Source organism: Manis pentadactyla, chromosome 5 (assembly GCF_030020395.1).
Source record: "Manis pentadactyla isolate mManPen7 chromosome 5, mManPen7.hap1, whole genome shotgun sequence".
In the NCBI taxonomy this organism is placed as follows: Eukaryota; Metazoa; Chordata; class Mammalia; order Pholidota; family Manidae; genus Manis; species Manis pentadactyla.
In genome coordinates, this window is record NC_080023.1 from 44,475,940 (window position 1) to 44,503,497 (window position 27,558).

Genomic DNA, 27,558 nt, shown 5'->3' on the forward strand with positions numbered 1-27,558 from the left:
CTGAGCGTGGTCGGACGGAGGGTGCGGTCGGTCGGGGGAACATTAGCTTTAGTCCGGGCGGCTTTGGCTTTCACCCTGGTTTCGGGGAGCGAGAAGGAAGAGCTTCCTTTCGGATGAGGAATCTGGAGGCCATAGGGAACCATCTTCTTGAAAAGCAAAGCAGTTCGCCGACGTCAGGGAAGATTTTTCCCTTTCCTGTGGTATTCGTGTTTCCTCTCCTAGGGCTGAGCAGGTTTGCGAAGGGGGAATGGACTGCCAGCGTCGTCTTTTCCCCCTCCTGGAGGGTGCTAGCACGCTTTGGGTCGCTTCTTTTTGAGGGTAGGCCTGCGGAGGCAGGACGTGCGCCCTTGGCCGGAGGAGAGAGGCAGGTGGCTAGGATGTGTTCCCAAGGAGTTTGTTATCACCTAGCTCTCTCAGCCAGGTGACAGTATAATGGAAAATGGAGGATGAAGCAGCAGGGATACATCAGGATCCTAATTTGGACGGCTTCCCTTGTTAGAAAAAGGGAAACCTACCTGTCTTACGGGGGAAATTGATGCTTAAGCCACATTTCATGCACATAGGAAAGCACATTTCACTATTTGTAAATTACTGGAAAAGAGGTCTTTACAGTCCTAATTCCTATTATTTTTCATGTTTTAATGAATGTCCTTTGGATTTGAAATAGAATCCACCTTTTTTCAAAAAATAAATTGTTGGCTATAATATCCTGTATTCAAAGTAACATTCACTTCAGTAAACATTTCAAATTCTTGATGTATGCTCAGAGAAACAGACCAAAACTGAGGAACTTACTCAGATCCCTGGTCCTTCACCTAAAGATTTATCTGAAGACTGGGAAAGCAGGATTTGATAACTCACTCCATCACATAGCAGGAGGGATTTTAGTAGACATTTTTACTTAGTCAGCATTCATTCCCTATGCTGATAATTTCCTTTGGAGAACTCAGTCCATATGGCTGGGGCAGGACTCCTAGGGGAAAAAAAATGTTTGGGTTAATTCTCTGCCTTAGGCTGGAGTTACCAAAAGGGTGCTCACTCTTTTCCTATGCATTTAAGTCATGAAATGGAGACCTGATGGATTCTGAGAAGGCAATGTGGAGAAAAGCAGCTTCAAAGATAGAGATTTGGCTTGCAGACATGTTTGATGCTCTGAATCCAATGTGGACTACATATCCATGGAAATTGCTGTTAATCAATAAGCTCTTTCATGTGTTTAATTGCTTAAACCAGTAATAGGTTCTCTGTCACTTGGAATCACAAATCCTGATACTAGTAACAAGAAAGGAGGCAAAGTTAACTGATAAAGTAGATCACAGCCAGAGAAAGGGATCTGAATGCCTTTCCTAGGATGTTGATGTTTGGATTTTATTCTAGAGAAAGTGATCCCTCCTCAGATTCTACATAATCTAGAACACACATCCTCAAAAATACCTTTGCCCTTTTTAATGGTTCCATTGTCCTCTTAGTCACTAGAACCAAATCATGTTCATCTTTGCCTCCTTTCTCTCTAACTTTCTGTATTTAATCATTTACCAAGACCTGTTGATAATCCCATTTTTCTATTCAGTCTTCTGCCACTGCTTACATGTTTCCCATGGTTCAGTTCACCACTTATCCTTTCTCCCATATGCTCTCCCAAGAACAAAAATAAGATATCTCTAATAAATTTTTCAGATTCCACTTTTACCTAAAAACAAAAATCTTGTCTCATAATTTCAATAGATCCTAAATTTACATTCACAGCCTAAATCCTCCTTAAATACAACTTACTTAACTCACATACTCTGTTCATTCCTTCATGAATACCTTACTATTAACACATTTCCAACTCACTTCCCAATTGATCCCCCAAGTTGATACCTTGATAGAAGCAATAGTGCTTAAAAGTACAGAATTGGGAACTAAACTGACTGGATTTAAATCCCAGCCCCACCACTTAATATCTGAATGGCTTTGACATTATTTCTCTGTTCAGTTTTCTTATCTGTAAAATGAGGATAATATTGAACTTGTCTCTCTGTAACATCTTACTATGTTAATAGTGACCACACTAGAGGGGGTGAAGATTTAATAATATGGGTAACTGTTGAACGACTGTGTTGTATATTTGAAACCAACATAAGATTGTATATCAATGGTACTTCAACTAAAAAATAAATAATGAACTTGTCTCATATGATAACTGAGAGGAGATATAGATGATAGATAATAGATAGAGGAGTGTGTGTGTAATAGTACCTGGTACATAGAAATACCATGTAAGTGTTAATTATTAATGATGTTCCTTTTTGTGTGATTGTTTTATCTTTTTTTCTGAAATTCTGCTCCTAGTTCCCTATGTCCCATCAGTCACAAAGTCCTGTCTGTTCTTTCATAATAACCTCTCTCATCCATCCTTTCATTGACATTCCTAGTTTTACCACCACAATTCAGTTTAAGGTGATTTGGAATATAGGAAGTTTAAGACATGCATAGGAATATTAAGGTAAGTTTCTTCATTTTTTAAGAAAATTCCATGGTTTAGCCAACTACCCATATTTTCTAGACCCTTTAAAGTAGAGGTAAGTGGCAATGTTACAACTTTGTAGTAAAAAAATCCAGGCTTAAATACTGAGACACTGAGCAAGTTAAATAGTGTCTCTGAATTTCAGGATACTTATCTGTAAAGTCAGAAAAATAAGAATCTCAGAATTGTGATGATCAAGTGTAGATTATAAACTGCTACATAAAGGTTGAGTGGTAAGGATGGTGGTTTTAGATCTTTACAGCTTGTTGCTGGAACCCTAGGAATACTTGAAACTACTCACAAATTTGAAACTTAAGTTTATACCTTCCTTCGGGTACTATATATATATACATATGTGTATACACGTATGTATATATGTCCATTTACCTACCTGATGTTTCCTCTTGGGTGTCTCAAATATTTTGGATGCCCTCCTCAATCTGTTTTCCACAGAGCAGCAATAACAACTTTGGAAAATACATATGAACTCACATGTTCTTACTTGAAACGCTTTTATTGTTTCCCATTACATCTAAGTTTCTAATCATGGTCACAATACTCTGATCTAGCGATTGCAATTTCTCCAAACTCATGTCCTTCATTTTCTCCTTTTCCAATAACTCCCACTTAGAAACTCACTCAGTTCCTCACTAATCGCTCTGTTCTCATAGCCCTTGGCATATGCTGTGCCCTTACCTGGACCACCCTCCTACCTTTCCTTATGGCTGGCTCCTCGATATTCATGACTCAAAGATCTAATTGCCCTATTTTAGTAGGTCTCCCTCCCACCTTTCACCTGCCCCTACCAGCAGGTACCCAGAGTTATTGTCTATTATTATGCCCACTGTTTCCTACATAGTACTGATAAATTCAAATTAAACATGGATGTATTTGACATTTGTTTTCTTATTAACTATCTTTCCCCCCACCACATGGTAAGCTCCAGGATGCAGAACCATGTGTTTGTTCACCACTGTATATGCAGTATCTGTTTCGATGCCCTAGGTAAATGAATGAAAGGCAAAACATGCTAGAAGGATTTTTAGGATCATCTTTATATACCAAATTATGATTGTAGGCAGCAGATTATAGTCTTATCAAGAGGTAGCCTTAGCAATGTGTAAAAGTATAAAGGACAGATAAACTGAAATCAAATAATTAATGTGATACAACTTGTACTATGTTAGTAATCAAGTATTTGAGGGCCCACAAGAATATGTAACACTATAATAAACAAAGCTAACACCTATATAAGAAGATACTGAATGAGGTCCGAAAGAGGGAACAAAGCATGAAGTATCTCACTTAAATACCTGCCAACACTTGGGGTGAGGGCTAAAAGCTGAACAAAACTGGACCTACCCTAGTCAAAACTTCCAACTCCCCATTCTCAGGCTACATAAGCAGAACATTTTGGAAGAGGAGAATGAGAGAATCATTGGAGCCACACCTTTTTAGGTTTGTGGAGGTAACATGGCATTTCCTTAACTATCCCTAATCCAAGTCCAAGCCAAGTGAACAAGGCTATAATAGAATAAGCTAGAGGAATTCAAGGTAACTCTGGAGACACTGACATCTCATCCACTGGCAGATTTGTTGGTGAGCCCTGCACGTACAAAAACAGGAAGACAAAAACTTGGTGAGAAACAGCAGGCCAAGGAATGGGCTGGGTAAAGCAATGTGCACTCCCTGCAATTTCGCATGGCAACAATGTAACTTTCTCCTGGATCCACTGACACTGTGTAGAAAGTGCCATTTAGGTTTGTTGAACCATCTTGACACCAAAGGAGAAAAAAAATTAAAGCAGCAAGAGGCTAGGTATACTTTTGGGGGTAGCAACTGAGTGACTAAGAGGGCTGCAGACTGTTAAGCAACTGTGCAATGGAGAGACTGCCTCAGAGTTTCTAGGAGAACTCAATGTGCCCATTAAAGAGTGAACACTTAGATGCAATAGGATTGTACTTACCCAGTTAAAAGAAATTCATCCCTCTCTTCCCTGACCTCTCTCTCAGCCCCCAATACCAGAGGGAATGGGCCTTGAAAAGAGAGAATTCGTGAAAAACAAATCCTACCTTCAGTCTTCAGAGTTCCTAAGTCACAAGTTAGCCAGAGAATACTTGTCTTGGAACTGAGATTGGAGTTTTAAACCAGACAGATTTTGAATAATCTGAGTATGGAAGAAGAATCAAAAATCTTGAATATGCCCAAAATGTCTTTAAGGGATTTGCTACTCAGTCACCTAAGAATCTCATTAAAATGAAAATTCCTATTCAGTTAAGCCCTTGATGGGGCCAGAAAGTCTGCATTTCTAACAAACTCCCTGCAAATGCTGCTAATTCAAGGACAATGCTTTGACAAACAGGTCACTATGAGGTAGAGAAGGGAGTTTCAAAGATCATGGTTGGCAGCAAGGAATAGAGAATATTAGGTTGGACTATATGAAATATCCATTTTTTTAGGTCAAAACAGTTGAATTTGGCAGTTTCAAAAAACCTTTTAAGTTGTATCCCATCAAATAAAAATTCATTCAATAAAATGGGAAATATAATATTAAATAGTAAATAATTTATCCACATTCTGACAAATATTTAGACCCTATTTAAATGAAAACATATAAATGAAGTAGTATATGGAAGTAGTACTGACCTGTGTTGGCAGACATGAATACTTGCTAGGAGAATGTGCATGTGTGTGTATACATCATTTGAAAAAGACTAGGCTGAAATCATCACTAACATGCTCTAATTTTACAATTTTTATAAATGGTAGTCTTCATGAACTGTGCTTGTGGATAAAAACTTGCTGCCACCTGGTGGATTTGAGTTAAGAGTTAAAAGGGAAATATGTATCTTTTTATTCAGATACCTTAATTACTATTAGTACTTCCTTTGTTAATTTTAACTTGAAAAGGAAAATAAATATATATTTCCTTTTAAAAGTACATTTAGGAGGATCTTTTGATTTTGGTTTCAATTGGAGGGGAAAATATATTCATATTTATATGCTTTAGATGGTCTTAAAGTTACATTTTAACTTGATAATACTTTTCCTTTCATTTCTACAATGCTGGAAACGAATTAATCCATCCATTTGTTAAAGAGAATTAGGAGGTGGACCAGTTTAAGTAATTATTTCTCTTATATGTGTGCATAATGCAATAATAAAGACTGTTGTGATGACACCCAGCTTTCCTTTCTGTTGTCCCAAAATGTATATTTTCAAAAGCCCTTCTTTGCTATCTCAGAAAGGGTCTTCTTGATCCTTTCCAAAGTTAAATCATTTGATTTTATCTTACCTAGTGAAATAAATTACCTTCACCTGACTCAACTCTGCATTTAACTTTCCTTCCACTTCCTCATTCTCTGCAACCTCTGATTCCTACCGACTTACCAACTACCAAGAGCAGTAAAGAGCCTTTTCTTAACTCCATGTTAAACTACCTCAGTTCTCACCAATTTATTTTTATAATCTAATCATTTAAACTTAGACTAGATTCTCTCACAAACATCAGTGAACATATATAATCAGAAAGATGGGTCATAAATACAAAGTAGAAGAATAAAATCTGTTATTAAACTATTATATGCTGGATTTACCACCATTTTCCCTAGAAGCCGTGCTCATTATTAAGCCATGATAAAACACCCCGCAGGTCTTCTGCAGTGTCCTAATATTGTATGTTTTCTGATGATGCATTCTTCTGTGATTACTATTAAAATTTAAGTAAGCCTCACAATATATTTTTCTCACTTCTCATGATTAGAAACTCACATGTCATAGTTTTAATAACTCTATAGTCTATTTGTGAGAGTACTTAGTAATTTTCTAACTTAGCAAAAAAACTATTAAAAAATAATAATGAGGAAGATGTTCTTATGTACTTTTTGGAATCTTTAATTGCATTTTTCTATTGAGTGCTTCATTTTTTTAAAGGATAAGAGATTTCAATGAAAGCATATATGGCCATAATTAAAGTATTTTCACTCAAGGCCCATAAATAGTTGTGGGGAAGTTGGGGTTCCTATGGCCAGGATCCTCACTGAACTTAAACCACCTGATGATGTAACTGGCCTGTTGCTGGGCTGCCACTTCCACACCTTTAGGCAATAAGCTATTATTGTGCTATATAGAGAGCTTGGCCCATTGCTCTGGGCGGAGGCAGAGATGCTAGTGCTCAACCTACCGCCAGAGAACAAGCCGGGTAATAAACCCTTTCACCCCAAAGAACATTTTGCTGTCAATTTCTTTGGTCACACTGAATCCATAGCAAACTTGCCCAGGGCTGACACCCATTGGCAAGACAATTGGCGTAGTTGGCAGGATTCACTGTTGACCAAGAAAAAGACAGGCTGCCCTTATGGGAGGGGTATTTCAGCAGGCTGCCCCTGTGAATGGGGAAACAATGGATCGTCCCACAATGGGTATGTGGTCTGAGATAGCTTGCCTCCTAGAGGACTGGGCCCCACTCCAGGACTGGAGGCAAGTGGAGGTGACACCTGAGGCAGTAGGGGTGGCTCAAGTAAGCAGATCCTTTGAGAAACAGAGTGTCCGTGAGGCAGCAGGGACTGTGGGTTGGCTGCTTCTCACAGTCTTAAAAAAGTCTACAGAAGAGACCCAAGAAATGGCAGCATGAGAATGCAAGCTGCAAACTTCAGTAGATTCCCTGAGGAGGGAAATGGCATTGATGCAAGAGGTGGCACGAGAACACGAGCTGCAAACCTCTGTGGATTCCCTGAGGAAGGAGATGGCCTTGACGTGGGAGGAGGCAGCATGAGAGCACTGGCAGCAAGGTGCCATTGGAGACGAGATGGCAGCACTGCCAGGTGTTCTGAAGGAGGAAGAGGCCATCAAGGAAAAAGACGAGCTCCTGAGGGAAGCACAGGCAGAGGTGGCACAAGAACATCAGCTGCAAAGCATTGAGCTGAAGGTAAGAGACCTTCTGAAGACTGAGCTGGCATTGCTGTGACACACAGTAGAAAAGGTAAAGGTTATAGCAGAGGAGGCACTCGGGGGAGGGGAGAGAAAGGTGCCTTCAGCCCCAGAAATGGAGGAGCTGGGGAAGGATGAAGGGGTACTGCCGGAGGCACTGGCACCTCCTGTATTGAAAGCATGCCAGTGGTTGTAAAGAAAATAAAGACCCAGCAGCTGAAAGTTCCCCAAGGAGAGGAGCAGCCCCCTCCCCAGGTCATGGAGCACTCTATGGTCCATCCCTGTACTCAGGCTGAGCTGGTGGATATGGGCTCCCGGTTTAGGCAGAAGCCCTCAGAGTCAATATCAGCTTGGCTCCTGTGTCTGTGGGGCTGAGGGGTGGATGGAATTGTTCTGTCGGGATCAGAGATGGGAAAGCTGTCTTCCCTGACAGTGCAGCCTGCATTGAGGCAGTGATTACAAAATGCACATCAGATCCCAGAGAGTCACTCCCTCTTCGATTGGCTTATGGCTGCACTTCGTGCTGTGTGGCCCAATCCGGGTGATCTACCATCCTCTCCTGTTAGATGGCAGACGTATGCTGAGCTCCAACAGGTGCTACGAGAGCTAGGCATAAGAAATGCCATCTATAGTCCAGAGAATTATATCCCAGATGAAGAGATTTTCACTACTGGGATGGGAAATAGTATACTTCAAACGGCTCCTACATCCCTCTTTGGGTCTCTGGTGGCCATTCTTTCCCCTTACTTAGGGCATCCCATAAACGAGGTGACACGTACAGTAGCAGACTTAGGAGAGGCAGAAGCAATGAGAATCTGGAAAGAAATAAGACCTGTCACTCACAAGAAGAATTTCCAGGGCTCCATGAAGGTTAAGAGGACCCAGATGTGGGATGATTTAATATGGGCAGGAGCAGAAGGAAGGAAATTAGATGGAAAGTCCAATAGGATCTTACTAGAGCTATGGCAAACAGCTGAAACCAGAGCAGCAGTTCCAGCCATTAAGACCAAAGAGGCAGAGGTCAGAGACAGAGCCATGAGTCTAGCCTGTGTGTTTGCAAGACTTCCTGCTGGAGAACGAGCCAATCCGTTGGATTCTGGTCACAACTCTGGAAAGGGGCAGAGGTATGATACACTTTGACAGAAAAACAACTGGCTTCTGTGTATCATGCCTTGCTGGCTACAGAACCCATCACTGGAATGGCCCCGATAAAGGTAATAACTACCTATCCCATCTTGGGGTGGGTACGAGACTGGATCCAAAAGCCAAGGAGTGGTGTGGCACAAACACCCACACTAGCCAAATGGGGTGCTTACCTACAGCAGCGTAGTTCCCTCTCTAGTAGCCCCCTGAGTGAAGAACTCCAATGCTGGTTGAGGCTGGTGACATATACTAGTGAAAAGCAGGAAGAACTTGCTTTTGAACCATTAGTAGCAGAGAGTCCCTATCGGGAGGAAAGAGCCACTATACCCGAAGATGGCTCCAGCCATGGGCAGCCCCCAAAATGGAGGGCCATAGGTTTCCATCCTAAGACTGAGACAATATGGATGGAAGATGGTGAGGGGAAGAGCAGCCAATGGGCAGAGATGAGGGCTGTGTGGCTTGTGATCAGCCAGGAGCCCTCCCCTATAGTTGTCTGCACTGACAGCTGGGCTGTCTATCAGGGCTTGACCCTGTGGCTACCAACCTGGTAGCATGCCAACTGGCTGGTTGGTCACTGACCCCTTTGGGGCAAGAATTATGGCAAGACTTATGGGCCTGTGGTCAGACTAAAATAATTACAGTATACCATGTGACAGGTCATTTGCCACTGGCATCCCCAGGAAATGATGAGGCAGATAAATTGGCTCAGACAGGTTGGTTAGAAGGAAAGCCTGCCTCTGATGTAGCCCAATGGCTACATCAGCGTTTGTTGCATGCAGAGCAGAAGACAATGTGGGCAGTAGCCCATCAGTGGGGCTTGCCTTTGACCTTCAAAGAAGTTAGTAAAGCCCAGCAGGAGTGCGTCGTGTGCTCCAAAAGGGACTTACACTGAGTTACACAGCAACATGGAACAATAGCTAAGGGGCCTATACCCCTCGTCAGGTGGCAGATAGACTATATTGGGCCTCTACCTGTGTCAGAAGGATACCGGTACACAATGACGTGTGGACACAGCTACTGGACTTCTGGTTGCTTTTCCTACCCATTGTGCAGACCAGCAGGCGACCAAAAGAGGCCTGGAGCATCTCTTTGCTGCCTATGGCCAACCACAGGTGATTGAGAGTGATCAGGGCACTCATTTTACTGGACATACACTGCAAGAATGGGTACAACAGCTGGGAATCAAGTGGAAGTTTCATGTGCCATACAATCCTACCACAGCAGGCATGATAGAGAGGTACAATGGCTTGTTAAAAATCCCGACTAAAGTCAGATAGCAGTAGTCTGTGGGGATGGTCAGTCTGCTTATGGACTGTGCTATGGCATTTGAAAGAGAGACCCTGAAAGGGAGCTCTGAGCCCTGTAGACATGTTAACACATATGGCTGCCTCCCCTATTCAACTGCAAGTACAAACCAAGGAAGAATCAGTGAAGCTGAGGTTTGGCCACCAGAATAACATCTTGCTGCCAGCACCAACTGCACTGAACCCTGGAGACTCCATTGAGTGGGCATGGCCTTGGACCTTTTGATACATGGACCAATGATGGCTGGATCTCCTGGCACCTTGGGGACAAGGCCTGGAAGCTGGCCTCCTGTGTATTCTTGGAATAACAGCAGAGTGGCTACCAAAGGTCACAGTAGTATATCCTGAACGGCCAGAAGGTAAGAGCACCTTACCAGGGAGTTTTATCATTGTGGCCAGTGCATGCACCTCCAGTAGCACTATATATAGACCCTTCAATAACCCCCACAGGGAAAGGAGTAAAAGTATAATATACTAGACCTGGAAGGGACCCCCTTCCTGCTGCAGTCCTATCACAGGACCACTCTCTTACATGCATCCTACCTGATGGACAAGATTTGCCTATGTTGGTGTCATTAAAACATGTGTCCTATCGCACCTAAGTCTTTGTGGATTGGGAACTTCCTCTGGCTTGAGGATTATTATAATTTTTGTATCAAAATCTTGCTGTATCTTAATTTTTATTATCTCTAAGTTGTTGTTATCCTCTGTTGCTATTGTGGAATCTGGTTACAGTGCTCCAGCTTTCTCACACAGGGACCACTGCGGAAGATTGAAAGCATGTAGATTGTAAGGTGAGAATCTTGGAGGGGTGGAGTGTGGGGAAGTTGGGGCTCCTATGGCCAGGATCCTCACTGAACTTAAACCACCTGATGATGTAACTGGCCTGTTGCTGGGCTGCTGCTTCCATACCTTTAGGCAATAAGATATTATTGCGCTATATAGAGAGCTCAGCCCAGTGCTCTGGGCGAAGGCAGAGATGCTAGTGCTCGACCTACTGCCAGAGAACAAGCTGGGTAATAAACCCTTTCACCCCAAGAACGTTTTGCTGTCAATTTCTTTGGTCACACTGAATCCATAGCGAACTTGCCTGGGGCTGAAACCCATTGGCAAGACAATAGTAAACTTTAAAGTCTATTGATTTAAATTAAATGAACTTTCATGGTTTTCCTTCATCATTTTCATTCATAGGACTCTTTGGAAGTAAGCAAGAAACACAGAGGACTTGTAATATTTGTGTTTTTGTCCAAAATAATTCAGAGAAAGGATGAGCCACAGAAAAATATTAAGGGTTCAGTAAAAATTCTAGTTTTGTTGGAGGCAATGAATATTCTGAAATACCTGAAAGTTTTTGAAATGGCACATAAGCTATAATTCTAATATAAAAATGAAAATGATAAATTTCTAATCTATAACATTCTAATCTCTGATTATAAAGGCAGTAGGGAATGAAAAAATTCAGTGCATAAATATTTTAAAGCTATTTATTAAATATTTTCTCTATTTCGTATCATCATTATTACTGTCTGAACTACTAATGTCATCATAGGTAGAAGTGTTTCTAATTGAAGATACCATCAAATCTACAATTCCTTTTTTGGGGTTTTCTTCCAAATCAGTGTGTATTGCTCCAACTTCTGCTAGTTTCCATTCAAGCTCTGCAATAAATAACCCATCATAAAATCAGTTAAAAATCTTGGAAAAATGAAAAGAATTTCTCATCTTTATGAATCATAAGTTGACTAATAAAGTTAATGTGGAAATCATGATATATATGAAGAACTACAATATCAAAATAAACATTGGATATAGCAAAGTTATACCTAGGGGGAGAAATTATGGTTAAAATGACTGAGAATAAGTGGTTTAAAAGTTCAAATCAAGAAGCTAGGGAAAGAACAATAAAATAAACACAAGGGAAGCAGAAGGAGGGATATAATGAAGAAAAGACTTTAGTAAAGTAGTAAAACAAAATCAGTAGAGGTAATCAACTAAGTCAAAAGCTAGTTATTTGGAAAAACAAATAGATATACCTCAGACAAAAATGATCATAAGAAAAGGAAAAGAACCAATAATATAATACATTTGCAGTGAATATAACCAAGGTAAATATTTTAAAGATTTGAGACTATTATGCAAAAACTTATGCCAATACATTTGAAAACTTTAATGAGAAAATTTCAAAATATGAATTTCCAAAACACATCCAGGAGAAACCAAAAAGAATTGAATTGATAACCAAAAATCACCCATGCATGCAAATTCATCATTTTGTTAAATTTATTCCTGAGTACTATATAGATGACAGGACATTTATGAGGAAAATATAAAATACACTAATGAGGAAAATTACAAAATATATTACAGTGCAAAATGTAACATATATTATATTTATGATAAAAATTACAGAAAACATAAAAAAGACCAAAATAAATGACAAGATATATTTCATTCATGGATAGGAACATTCACTGTTGCTAGGATATCAAGTCCCCAACAATTAATTTATAAATATGACTTTAATAAGTAATCAGAATTACTCAAAGAACTTGACTAATTCCAACACTTACACAAAACTTTGAGAAAAACCTGCCCTACTAGAGACAACTAGATTGTTATAAAGCTATAGTAATTAACACAGTGTTTTACTGATTCAGGGATAGACAAATAGATCTGCAGGCTATAGAAGAGACTTCAGCACACATTAAAACATTTTTTTGAACCATGAAAAATGCCATGGGAAACATAAAAATCAGTGGGGAAAACACCTTACACACATCAGGATGGTTACTATAAAAAAAAAACCCAGTACATAATACGCATTGGTGAGTATGTAGAGAAACTGGAACTCTTATATACTGTTGACCAGAGTGTAAAATGGGGCAGCCACTATTGAAAATAGTATGTTGTCACTCAAGAAATTATAATAGAATTACCAAATGATCCAGCAATTCTACTTCCAATACCCAGAAGAATTGAAAATAGGGAATAAAAAAACATTATTTGTACATACAAGTTCATAGCAGCCTTATTCACAGTAACCAAAAGGTAGAAGCAAACCAAGTGTCCACTGACAGACATATGGATAAGCAAATGTGGTACAAACATACAATGGAATATTATTCAGCTTTAAAAAGAAAGGAAATTCTGATACATGTTATAACATGGATGAATGTTGAGGACATTATGTTAAGTGAACTAAGCCAATCTTAAGAGGACAAATACTGCATGATTCATTTATATGAGATACTGAAAGTAGTCAAGGTCATAGACAAGTCAAGTCAGAAAGTAGAATGGTGGTTGCCGGATGCTCGAGGGAGAAGGGAATGGGAAGTTACTCTTTAATGGGCGCAGAGCTGCAGTTTTGCAAGAGATGGATGGTAGTGATGGTAGCACAGCAGTGTGAATGTACTTAATGTCACAGAGCTATTATACTTAAAAATGGTTTAATAAGGTAATATTTATTTATAAAATAAATAACTTCTGGGTATGTAATGTATGGTATGGTGACTACAGGTAATAATACTGTATTCTATACTTTAAAAATGGTTAAGATGGTAAATTTCATATTATGTGTATTTCATGTAAATTCTAAAAAAATTTAAATACACTAATAAAAAAACTATGGGCCAGATAACATACTATTCATGATAGTGACTGCCTCTAGGAAGACAAGAGGGAATGGAGTAGGAATGGAAAAATAGATAAACTTAACTATATCTGTGAAGTTTATTTCAATAAGAAATAAGCAAATAACCGAAGCAAACATGAACAGATGTCCACATTCATTATTTTGGATAATGATTACACAAATGTTTGCTGTATTATTGCTTGTACTCTTATACATTAAATTTTTTTAATTAAAAGGATGAGGTCCTGCAACACAGAGAAGACAAGTAGTGATTTTACAGCATCTTACTACGCTGATGGACAGTGACTGTGGAAGGGTATGTGGGGGGGACTTGGTGAAGAGGGGAGCCTAGTAAACATAATGTTCTTCATGTAATTGTAGATTAATGATACCAAAATTAAAAAAAAAAAGGATGAGGTCCAAGCTGAAAAAAACAAGGTTGCAAAACAAAGAGGGGCCTTAGAGACGAGGAAAAGGAAAAGGACGTAACTCTGGAAAATTACAGTGTTTGGAGGTCTCAGTAAGGTCAAAAGCAGTTTTAGGTGAATGAGAAAGTGAAAGAATAGTTGTCAAAAGCAGCCATTCACAATGGCTTTAACAGGATCATAAGAGAAAGGTTTTAATAATGTAGAATTAAAACAGTCCCCAGAAATGACTAGATCAAGGATGTGGTCTTAGAACTAGGTTAGGAAGTAAAAATTATTAAAGAAGGTAAAAAGATGAAGTCCTTTGTTGTGTACTATGAAAAAGAAAATAATAGGAGGCATGGTCCTTGTACTTGTTAGGGAGATAAAATTCAAGGGGAACTGATTAACTCAGAATTGATTAACAATTAAAGGAATTGTTAATGGATTAACAAAATTGGATAGTATGTGAATTAGTGAAAAATAAGCATATAGAGAATATACGTTATAGAAATTCAGTAGAGAAGAGGAAGACAGATTATGAATTGGTCCAAAATCACTTAATAGGATAAATGGAAACCTAGGAGACCCTGAAAGAATAGGGTTTGAAAGGGAAAATAAAGAGGGGTAGGTACTTTGGGTATTGGGAAAGAGTGTGAAACAAAGTACAAGAGCACAAATGAGTAAGGTGTGTCTGGGGTAGTTGTGGAAGACCAGCCTGGCTAGAGCAGAAACTAGAAAGTGTTGAAAAATATAGCTGAATTGATGTGCTGAAATTCTCAAGCATAAGATTCTGAATTTTTGACTTATTTGAGACAAGAAACCATTAAGAATTTAAGCAAGTGGGTGTTATGATAAAAGTATTATTATAGGACAATTAACCTGAAGGCATACAAGAAGAGACTAGAAGCAAGGAGAAGACCTTTAAACTTTCATGATATTTGTTAATTTATCAGAGTTTTCACCTCTTTTTTTTAATAAAGAAAGCTTTAAAATAACATCATTACCTTCTAGTTTGAGATTTATCCCTCCACATTCTATAATTCCAATGAATTTGCCTTCTATCTGACCATTTTTATAAACAAAAATTGTTGGTAAACAATTGTCATGGTAGTGTTGAATACAGCTATTCACGATGGCTTTAACAAATTTAGATTCTGGAAATTTGCTTGCTAGGAGACTAAGATGCTGGTTAACCAATAAACACATTGGGATGCTAAAAAGAGAAATGGTACATACAATATATTTTAAAAACAGACTACTCATCTCAGTGTAATAAGTGAAACAGCTCCAAGACAAAAGTATATCTTCAGATATTCTTTTAAATATAAGAGCATATCAATTATCATCCTCTACTGTTACCTTTAATAATGATGAACTGTAGAATCTTCTGATTTTTATTACAAACACAAATAAAGCCTGGGAGTGGAGCCTGCTACCATGTGAATCAGATGTCTAAGCCTTGATATAGCATTAACTGAATCAAGCCAGTTAATAGAACTCAGAGAATTCCTGGCAGTTCTGAGTTGACGCAAGGGGATCCCAACTCTTGTCACCATCATAGGCTTATTTCCACATGAGATTATCACATCCAAAATTCCTTATTTCAAACTTCTCTGAATTTCTTGACTCTGGCAAACGTCACCCTCACTTTTGACATCCTACTCCATGCAACGTCCTGTTCCCCATTATCCAGAACTATCCCTCCCCAGAAATTTAAAATTGATAGAAGTGTGGCCAAAACCTGCAATTCTTCCTGCTCTACCACTTAACTCCCATTACACCTACTCTTCAGTTAGGGCCTTGGCTTCCAGTCTCTCACTCACTCACAGCTTGATCAAACTATTTCAAAGCTAACCCCCTACTACATCCCATATTCCTTCATTTCCTATGATACATTTCTCTCTTATTCAGCTTCCCACTTTTTCTGTTTCTTCAATCTTTCCTTCTCCACTTTATAGAAACATATTTAAGTTAACTTTTTTGAAAGTGCTTTACAACTCCATGTCCCCTTCGAATAACTCTGTTCTCTTTCTCTCGTTCACAGCCCAGATGAAAAAGAAAATAAAAACCTCTATATTCTGTTCACTTTCCTTCTTGAAAGAGTCTACTTTTTTGGCTTCTGTGATAACACTATTCATTAATTTTCTTTTTACTTCTTTGACTTCCTTCTTCTGTTCATGCCTCAAATGTAGATATTTCTTGTCTGCTCATTCTAGACACATTCACATTCTCTTCTCATTCTAGACACATTCACTAGGTAATCTTAACCATTCTGATATCAACAGCTATGAACATATATATAATATTTCTTCTGTATTTTCTTAGTTTGGCACTCAGGCCAAAAGATTTCCCCATTCTTCTAGATCTAATCAGTATTCAAGTCATATTGATTCTCCTCCTTATCTCATACCTGTCCTCTCTCCTCTTTCTCCATTACATACACCTTCCCTTTCATATCCGAGCTATATCAGATTGTCCTAAATGGTCTGTTTCTAATCTTGGTTCCCCAAATTTATCAGTGACCCTGTGACAAAGGGAGCTCAGCCCAAAAATCTCATTGTGTAACAACTGCCCTTCCCTCAAGCTTAAAATCCTTCAATGGCTCCTCACTGCCTTCAGCCTAAAGTCTGGGCTCCTCAGTGTAGCTTTCAGGGTTTTCCACGGTCTGACCCCTGCCTATATCTCTAGCATTATTCTGTGTCTGCTACCAAATTACTTAATGTCCCAAAGCAAGTTGATGCCTCTTATTTCTATCCCTTTGTTCAAGCCTTATACTCCATCTAAAATACACCATTCAGTCTGTAAACCTGGGTGATCTTATTTTGGGGGGCCAAGACCAAGAATTACTTACTCTATGGAAAATTCCGTATTTCCCTCCTCCAAGGGTAAAACTTACTACTCCCTCATCAGTGAATTTACTCTGCTCTGTATAGAATTCAGCCATAGTACCTAAAAGACTTTGTTATTACATTTAATCATCTCCTTTACTATAATGAAAAATTTTAATGGCAGAGACAGATGTCTTATATGTCTTTGCATCTCCAGCATCTACATAATCCTCAGAAATCCTCTTAATACTAGGTGACATTACATATCAATTCATGGAGCAATAAGAAAAACAAATGCAGTATATGTTTAACTTTCATTTCAGAATACATGTATATCATTTCTTTTGATAATTATAACCTGCTACAAAAATCTAGATACTGCTTTATTTTAGAGGTGACCTACAAAAATAATAGAAAAATATGTATTGCCTAACTTAATAGTTTTCCATAACAAGCAATGACATAAATTAACTTTGTAAGTTTCAACTTAAACAAATTCAACCTCTTTTTATGAGTTTTTGAATATTATTTGTCAAAACAAGTAATTTATCTAGAAATAACCATTCAAATAAATTGCTTTATACCATGGTATGAGGGTTCAGAACCAATTAATCACAATGGTTCTCAGAAAAGACATTGAGTGAGCTACTGGATATTGAACACCAATCACACACAGTTCCCAGTGTTGTAAATGTTGGGATTTCTCATACTTATTTGTGAAGAACCAAAATCAGCAGCATTTATGAATTGGTTTAACCAGATTAAGAGCTACATGAAAAATGGGAAGTGATTCTTTTTCAGGCTTTAAACTACTCAAAACTCAATTACCAAGCATTTCAGTTATAATAAAAGTAATATCTTCTTTTATAGGGAATGATGTCCTATCAAAATTTGTCTGAGGAACTGATGAGCTGGTAAACAGCAGCGCTCTAATTTACATAAATCACTCTGTACAGAATTTCTCTGAGAACCTGAAGAGAGAATAAAAGTTTTATTCAGAGAATGAGGTAAGAACTACTGCCATGGCCTCCACTCCTGGATTTGCTTGGAGTCCACACAGAAACGGGAATCTCAGCTAGAGAGGCTGTTTCTCTGAAAAGATTTATGAAACTCTGGGAAAAGACAGAGTTGAGGAAAAGCCCACTTTCCCCAATTACCATTATACCAGGCTGGCAAGGACTGAGGACATTGGGGTTATATTTAGTACAAGGCACTCTAAAATTAATTGTCTGGAGGGAATAGGGGTGTATAAGGGAATTGTTCTGTTAAAAGAGACTTAACAGACATAATGCAATATAATGATTTATAAGAAATATGTATTTGGTCATTCAGATAACCCAAATATACTTCTCAGATATATTTGGTCTTCATTCAGTTCCTGTAAATGCTTCAGAGCCATAAAGGTGAAATGGGTGTCTTACTCTTAGTGAAGGTGACTTTTGGACCCACCTAAGGGCAGATGCTGGTTGCCAGGAGGACCAGTCATGATTAGAAGTTAGAACTTTCAGCCCTCCCTGTACCCTGACCCCAGGGGAGGGAAAGGGGCTGAAGGTTGAATCAGCCAATGGCCAATGACTGAGTCAATCATGACTATGTGATGAAGTCAATATAAAAACCCAAGAGAGCAGCTTTTTTCTTTTTCAGAGAGCTTCCACATGCCACCGAGCCAGGTCTCATGAGAAAACCTCCTTTGTTCTGGACCTCGCTCTGGGTCCTTCACCTGGTTGTTGATTAGCATCCTTTAAAAACCTGGTAAATGTAAGTAAATGTTTCCCTGAGTGCCGTGAGACACTCTAGCAAACTAATCAGACCTGAGGAGGAGGTCACTGGAACCTTTCATCTGTAGTCTGTGTGTGAGAAGCACAGGTAATAGCCTGCCCCTTGTCAGTGGCTTCTGAAGTAGAGTCTTACAGTGGGATCTGATGCTATCTCCAGGTAGACTGTGCCAGAATTGTTTGTTGTCATGCTGGGGGTAACCCACAACCACATTGGAACTGGGTTCAGGAACCCAATGATGAATCTAAATACACTGTGTAATACTTGATTGGATCCTTGTTCAAAAACTTATGTATTTATAAAAGACATTTTGAAGTCAGTTGAGGAATCTGAGTAAGGACTGGGGCAGTAAATGCTACTAGGAATTACTATTAATTTTTTAGGTGAGAAAATGGCTTTGTGGTCATGTAGAAAAATTCCCTTATGTTTTGAAGTTGCATGCTGAAGTACTTAGGGGTAAAGCACTATAACTATACTGTGTAATTTATGGTTCTGCAAATAAACACATCCACAAACAAAATGATACAAATATGGCAGAATGTTCATCGTTTAATCTACCTGGGTATTATTAGGATGCTGTTTTTTTATCAACCTTTTTACTTCTCTGTATGTTTGAAATTTTCCATAAGAAATTCGTTAAAGATTAACTGCCAAAGGTACAAGGTGCTTATCTTTCTAAGAAGTGTGACAGGTTCTTTAAATTAGACATGAAAATATATTAAAGTATCTCATTTAATCCCTAAAGCCAATGACATATATTTATACATGCATACACAAAGTTCTTTTTCTTGAGTAATCTTTGTTATATACTTTATAAAATCCTAAAACCAGACATAGGTATCTTAAAACATTAATATATTAACAACTTGCAAAAAAAAATAATTACCTTGATCTGTATAGATGAATTACAACCCACACATCTTTTTCTGCATTTGTGACTTCATTCACATACTGATTTCCAGAAATTTCTCTTAATTCCCCAAATTTTTGCTTTTTCTTAAGAGCTTTCCATTCTTGTAACCTCTTTTCTCTAGTTAAAAAAATGAAATGAAATTATGTTAGAAAATTATTATATTCTTAAGGTCATTCCCCCATACAGTAACAATTTAGGGCAATGAATGTAATGCTAGTATATATCAAACACTTCAAAAAATGACAGAATAACTATTAAGGGTCTTATAATGCCAACTTCTCTTTTTATATGAGAATTTGTGTTATCATGGGTATTGCAAAATATAAGAAGTTAGTTAGCTATTACTTTTAAATTTGTTTATTTATGACTAGCTCTTGACCATAGCTATAGAGTTTATTTAGACTGGGGCCAACAAATTCTCATACTATGTTACATTAATTTAATCCTTGCAAAAACTTTATGAAATTAGTACCATTATTATCACCATTTATATGTTCTTAACTATCATGCTAAGCTGACCTTCAGTCCAAAGTCTTTGTGAATATGTGTCATTACTTGTTATAAATTTATTGCAGGTAGAGAGGTGTAGAGAAGAGAGATTATAAATTTGGACTCTAAGGTCACACTAAACTGGGTTTAAATGCCAGCTCCTACTTACTAGCAGTATGAACTTAGGCAAGTTATTTAATCTCTTTGCACTTCAAAGTGCAACTTTGAATTCTCCAACTGCAAATGGGAATAATACTAATACCTATTCATATGGGATTGTTAGGAATTAAATGAAATAATACATCTAATTTTATTAAAATGGTGCCTAGTACACAGTGAACATTCAGTAAATGTTACCTAGTTGTTCATCCAGAGAGAACCTTAAAACTTTGTGAAACAACTCTCTCAAAATTCACATACTTTGATTTATTTGATGAATTCTTGGATTCATGAAGCAAACCCAAGTAAGATAAGGGAGGGAAATGGGACAAGGGTCATGCCATTGTAAAACCTACTTAGCCTGCAAAAAAGGCCCAGCTCATTCTTTAGCTTAATAGATATGCTGTTCTTCCTCTTCTTGCAGCCGCTTGAACAATTACGTAACTTTGTAACCAGGATGAGAGACAGAACTCTGGAGCACAAATAAACCTACATGGGTAAAGACTGCTGAGATCTGGATCAACAGTCACTATTTTAAACAGCCCTATTCTTAAGACAAAACTTCAAATTATTAATCACCTAGGTATATCATGCCTTATGCCGACCCTACCCAAAAAGCCCTATAAAACACCAAATCCTAAACCCTTAGGCATGCCTCCTCTCTGAGGTCACCTGCACCCCCGTCTGTGCACTGTCTTATCCAGTAGAATTTTTTGTTGCATAAACCTATTGCACTTAGTCTCTGAACTCTTTTTCATGATAAAAATAAGAACTTGCCAACCTCCACCTCTGGTGGGAAGTGTCTTTGTCACTTTGCTATTTCATTCAGCTTTCTAGTCTTAATACAATCCTTTTTCTCCCTCCTTATTATATTTCAGAACAGTGGGAAAGTGGAAGTTCTCAGAACATAATCTTACTCCATCCAGTCCTCTGTGGCTCCCCCAATTCTGGGGGAGTAGGGCTATAATTCCTGTGCCATACAGATCAAGCAGACACTGGACACCAGGTGACCCTGGCTTTAGGGATTGGCAAGGGATTTTCCCCATGCCAAGCAGGAATTGAATGAATTTTCCTTTTCTCTCTCTCTATTCTTTCTTGCTCTCTGCTGCCTGCATGGCTGCTGATGTTCTCTACTAATCTTGCTTTAATTAATTCCTTTCTTGCTGGCACTTGTTCGACCTGATCAAGAATTCTTCCTCTATCAGAATCAAGAGCCCTTCCCTGTCTGGTTGAGGTTTCACCTAGTGCAAAGGGAGAGACCTCCCCAGACGCAGCTATCCAGCAACACAGTGGTTTCTGACATATCTGTATGCTTCTTAGAAGTTATTGATTCTATATCTAAATTGTTTGGTAGTACTTACTCCCCTTCTTTCTCTATGTACTAACTATATTTTCTGCATTCTTGATGCTCTGGCATCTGGGACCTTGCTGATCCTGGAGAGACTGCTCCTCCAAGGGCTAGCTAATCCCTAAAGATAGCAAGCACTCACCAGAGAGCATATTTCTCAGAAGCAAACCAACCAACTCAGAGTGCATTCTCTCAACCACCTACTTTACTAGGCTGAGCCACTACCCCACTCCCTAATCATCCATGGGCCAGGAACCAGACAAGTAGAGATAGGTCTGCTAAAATTATTCAAACTAGCCAATCCTAAATCTGCTTACCCTGGTAGCTTGCCTTTCTAATGGAAATCACAATAAAGCCTTGTGTCCAGGCTATCTCCCGACTCATTCTGCCTCTTGACCAACTCTGGTGCTTCTCTCTGTGGTGGTCCTGCATTGCGGGGAATGCCCCCTACTCTTGAGAACTGTGAACAAAAAACTGTCTTTTCAATGGCAATTATCTCCTGATCTGTTGGCTTTGCCATACCTGAATAAATACAAAATCCTTGGAATATTTTTAAACACTTCATGCTTATTTCATTTCTATTAGAAAATGTCACGCAAAACCACTTGCTTTACAGAACAAGTAGTCCAAGCAAAATGAAGCCTAGAGAGTGTCAATAATAGTAATCCAAGTCTAGGGCCCTCTCAGTTTTCAAACAAGTTCTTCAACTTTCCTCTACTAGCCAACTGTTCAGAACTCACAATTACTCCAAAGAGCTTCTGGGAGCCCTATTTTCTTTGCATTGAGTATTCAGTATCACATCATTCACTTTCTTCAATTTGATCTTTCAAAAATTTCAAAAATTTTTGTTCCGATGGTGGTAACATGCCCTACTTAATGGCACAACTGTCAATTAATTCCCTTCCTCCTCTCCTCCTTCACCCTCTCCTCCTGATTTTTCCTTGTTATTTCAATGGAATTGGCCAGGGAGAGACAAACACGTGGCCTGTTTTTGCCATGAGAAGTGACATAGTGTTCAGTGGCCTGCATTTTTTACCTAATAATGATGTCAGTTGGGATTCAGTTGCATAAACAGAAAACCCTCTAGCTATTTTAAGCAGCAAGAAGCTTAATATGGGGAATTGAGGGCTTTATAAGCTCAATGAAAAGGAAGAGGAGGAGGTTCTGGATTAGCCTACCAGGAATGACTCCCAGAAAAGCACTGCAAAACTGGTCTGCCAAGGGAACAGCTTTCTCTACTGCAATCCAGAAACTGGAGCTATTGTTCTAATTATGCCCTAGTATCAAACTACTCAGAAAACCACTGTAACAACTGTTGTCTCTAAGAACCTGTCTCCTTAGAAAAGAATGGGATAAAGTATTCATAAATGACACATATGATAAGGGTCTGTTATCCAAAATAAAGAACTCTAAAAATCCATTAAGAAAACAAATAACCTGATTAAAAAATGGACCAAAGACTTTGACACCTCACCAAAGAAGATATACAGATGACAAAAAGGCATATAAAAAGATTCCCCAAAACTATGTCATCAGAGAAATGCAAATTAAAGCAAGAGACCACCTATTCAGATGAACAAAATCTGGAACACCAACACCACCAAATGCTGGAGAAGATGTGGAGCAGCATTAACCCTCATACATTGTTGGTGGGAATGCAAAATGGTAGAGCATTTGGAGGTTTCTTATAAAACTAAACAAACTCTTACCATATGATCCAGCTATTATGCACCCTGGTATTTACACAGAGGAGTCAATAACACATCCACACAAAAACTCCACATTTATAGCAGGTTTATTCATCATTGCCAAAACTTGGAAACAATCAAGATATCTATCCTTCAGTCGATGAATGGAAAAATAAACATGGTATGCTCAGGTAATGGAATATTATTGAATGCTAAAAAGAAATAAGCTATCGAAACCATGAAGAACCACTAAACGCATATTACCAAGTGAAAGAAGACAATCTGAAAAGGTCACATACTGTATGACCCCAACTATATGACATTCTGGAAAAAACAAAACTATGGAGACAAAAAGATTAACGATTGCCAGGGTTTGGCAGTGGGGAGGGATGAACAGGCAGACCACAGAGGATTTTCAGGACAGTGAAAACACTCCGTATAATATTGTAATGATGGATACATGTCATCATGCATTTGTCCAAACCCATTGTATACCATAGAAAGTACACTGTAATGTGCATTATGGACTCTGAGTGATTATGATGTAGCAATGTATGTTCATCATTTATAACAAATAATATTATTCTGGTTGGTAGGGGATGTTGATAATGGGAAAGGCTATGTATACATGTCAGGGCAGACAGTATATTGGAAATCTCTATACCTTCCACTCAATTTTGCTGTGAACCTAAAACTGCTTTTTTAAAAATATACCCCAATTTTTTTTGTTGCTCTTTTGTTTGGCTTTAAATGAGGAATTTGCTTTAAATCAGCACTATCAAGAAGACTGCAAAATTTTCTCTTCATGAGAATGAATATTTTGAAAGGCTGCAGTTTTTGCCTCAGATCAAAAGTGACAGCAGAGACATGAAAATAACACTGTAAACTGACAGCAATTAGAGTTGGACTTCTGAATGTGGAATATGCAAGTAAAAGAACTTCTATACATAGTATCTTCTTTAAACCCTGTGGCAGAAACTGGTTAAACAGCCATTGGCATAGCTTCCTCTTCCAGGACTCCAGGAAGGCATTTGCTACCCGCCCTTGCAATTAGATTAGGTCCATAAGATTGGATTATGTCCAGTAGGTAATGACTGAAAGTGGTATGTGCATTTCTATGACTCATCCCTAAAATGTCCCATGCCATCTTTCACACTATTTTCCTGGTCTACAAGGTTACATCATGAGGGGATGAAAAGGGGATGATGTTGCCCTTAATGAAAAGAAAATCATATGATGTGCATCCCATTAGGACTTACTTAATGTCCACATGTAGTGTTGGTCCTTAAAGATCACTGTGCCAAAATTCCACACTGTAATTATTATTTCTTCCTTTACAGTTACTAAATACTTGAAGGCAGATACTTTGAGATTATGCAAATAACCTGTTTCTATTTAAACTTTCACCATTTCAGAACTTGCCCATTTAGATTATAACTGTGGTGTTCCAAAGATGATTTTTCTCTTTTCCTTATTCCACCTATACTTACTAATTGGAATTCTTCAGTGAGAAAGAGTTACTAGTGCCCCTAAGTTTGTTAATGTATTCAGTTATTTATGTTACTATAGACTCATGGATATTTATTTCATTTTATAATCCAATATTACGATTATTTTGTTGTTCAAGTTGTTCCAGCTCTGGCTATTATAAGATCTTTTAGTTTGATTTCTGTACCTTTAAAAAAAATATTTAGCATTTTCTTACTTTTTGGTACCACAAGATTCTCCAGACTCATATTGTATTTTCTCAATTCACATTATGGAATAAAGCAGTTCTCCAAGGAACACTGGTTCCTTTTATCAGAGAACAGTATTTATGAAGCAGGAGTTGAGAGCTAGGTGTACTCACTGCTACTGCAGTGTTGCTGCTTCTAACCAAATTCATTGGTTTTTTAAAAATATTAAAACAATCTTGCATCCTTGAGAATTCCCACTTAATAAGGATGTATTACCATTGCTTAAATTACTGGACTTAATTTGATAATATATTGTTAAAACTTTCATGCCTACATTCAGAAGAGATATTCTTCTGTAGCATTCTGTTTTCATGATTTGTCTGGCCTTTGTATCAGGATAAGTTTGGAAATAAATCTACCTATTCTAATTTCTGAAATAATTTGTTTATGACTGGTAACTAATTTTTCATTAAATTATAGAAACTGGTGATAGATATCATGCTAGAAGGAAAATCATGGCACTCTTTTTAATGGCCTTTATTAATATTTTCCACTTCACTCATATGTAACTTAATGAAATTCTGCTGTATATCAGTTTTTTATTTAAAGCAAAGGCAAAAAATTTAGGAAAAAAATTCCATCTTATATAAAGTGAGTTAATTTTAAAATACTACTTGAAATTTACTTCTGTACTTTTTAAAATCTATTCTGCAGACAAAATAGGGCTTTTTCATAGTTTCATTTTTATATCATTTCTTCATTCAAAAGCTCTCATTACCCAAATGAGTCACTGTACCTATATGTTTCAATAGCTCTCATATCTTCATCATCAAATTCATCTTCAGCTTCCTTCAACTGTTCAAGAGTCATCTTTTCATATGGCTTAACTAAAAATAAATTGTACATAAATGAATTGTTCAAAATAGATTTTTATTTTATAGTCACATGTCTAGAAAAAGACAATATATTAATAAAGGTGGAGCAAGAATATCTTGAATGTCACAGTTTCTTAAATACATGAAGCTTTTTGTGGCTGACTGCGTCAGGTTTGTTCAAAGTGCTATTACTCCTGCAGAACTATCAGGTTACATTAAAAGTAGATATGAAAATCATCTAGACCCTATATATTTAGATTTTCCCAAGTACCTGGAAATCTTCACTAATAATGTATACTATATAGAATAATCTAAATAGAAGGTAAACCCAAGGGAGGGGAATATAGTAGAGGGAAAAAAAATCCCACCAAGTTGGATACCAGTGTATTTTAGCTGTATTATTAACTAGGATGTGACTTTCAACACATGAATTGGGAATTTTAGGTTTCAGCATCTTAAGTTCAAAAGTAATGGTGGGTTTTGTATTCAATGCTTTCTAATGTCTTCTCTCCCACTAAGTTCATGAAATGCACTCTTACTCTCATAACTGTATCATCCCCTTCATCCAGCTGGTGAAAACCCAACTATACCCATTGCTTCTTCCTGTAAACGTAAAACCATTTCTTCAGTTTCATCCTGTGCCTTTTCTTTTGGAGGAAGAATGCCAAAATCTCTCAAAATTTCATTCCATTCTGTATCTTCATTTGGATCCTATATAAAAAATTAGAAAATGTATTAACGAGATTGGCTTAAAGATGGTGCATGAGAGGTGAGACAGAAACCTCCCCAAACCACATATAATATGAAAATATAGCAAATACAGCTAATCCCGAAAGAACAACAGGAAAGAAGGATGCAACATATGCCTACATCTAGGGAAAAAAGCAGACCTCACAGAAAAGGGTAAAGTACCAAAGCCACAATCCAGTGGAACCCAAGCCCTTCCCCCACCCCAGCTCACTGGAGGCAGGAAGAGAAACGGAGCAGGGAAGGGGTGGAGGCCTAGGACTGCTGAACACCAAGCCCTGGAGATCTGCTCTGGGAGCACGAACCCACATTGAATGGTGCTCTGGAGATTAGTGGGGTTGGAAAGCTAAGATAGGCAGAATACTTGGAGAGACTAAGATTCGAGCCACTAGCAGAGAACAATTACCCATAACCAGCTGCTCTGGGACAAAAGAAAGGCGGGCACTCTCAGAGAACCTCCCAACAGTGAAAGGGCTACTAAAGAACTTGCTGCTCAGGAAAAAGGACAGGTAAACAAAATTGTCCTGGCGCACTCAGCCCAGCAGATTGGGAACTTTCAGGAGCTTCAGATGCTCCATCCCGCTGGCTGGCAATGGAGCTCCGAGGTCCCCCACCACGATAGGCAGCCAACCCTCCTTCCTCCCAGCTGGAACCAGCTCCCATATCTGATGCCTCCGCCATTGCACCAGGACAGCCAGAGGGCAGTCCCACCTATGGTAACTACAAGGGCGTAGCATAGAGACTCCTCCCTGCATGCTTGACCCACTGGCCCTGGCAGTGGAGGCAAGTACTGAAGCCAGAAAGCAGGAAAGAGCTCTTTCCTCCTGGCAGGTGCCAGCACCACTCACCTGCAACTCCCGCCATCACTCCAGGGGCAGAGATGCTCCAGAGAAAGAGATTCTGGGCATTAGAGGGCACTGCCTACACCAAATTCTACAAATATGAAACATCAAAATACCTGGTACAAACCAAAATTCCACAAACAACAGAAAGAGGACCAAGTGAAACAGAACTCACCAATCTTCCTGAAAAAGATTTCAAATTAAAAATTATAAACATGCTTACAGAGTTACAGAAAAAAATTCAAGACCTCAGGTAGGAATTCAAGAAAGATAGAAACTTGGAAAAATATAGTC

General features: G+C 38.4%; 1 protein-coding gene across 1 annotated transcript in view; it reads right to left on the minus strand.

Moving 5' to 3' along the window:
- Positions 1 to 11,385: 11,385 nt before the first annotated feature.
- Positions 11,386 to 27,558, minus strand: part of PDCL2 (phosducin like 2) — a 37,444-nt gene continuing 21,271 nt past the window's right edge. The window contains exons 2-6 of the mRNA XM_036895295.2: positions 26,266 to 26,386; positions 25,597 to 25,687; positions 19,414 to 19,557; positions 14,928 to 15,136; positions 11,386 to 11,543 (exon numbers count right to left, since the gene is read on the minus strand). Of these exons, the coding sequence (XP_036751190.2) occupies positions 11,386 to 11,543; positions 14,928 to 15,136; positions 19,414 to 19,557; positions 25,597 to 25,687; positions 26,266 to 26,386 (723 nt within the window). The remainder of the gene's footprint in view (positions 11,544 to 14,927; positions 15,137 to 19,413; positions 19,558 to 25,596; positions 25,688 to 26,265; positions 26,387 to 27,558) is intronic.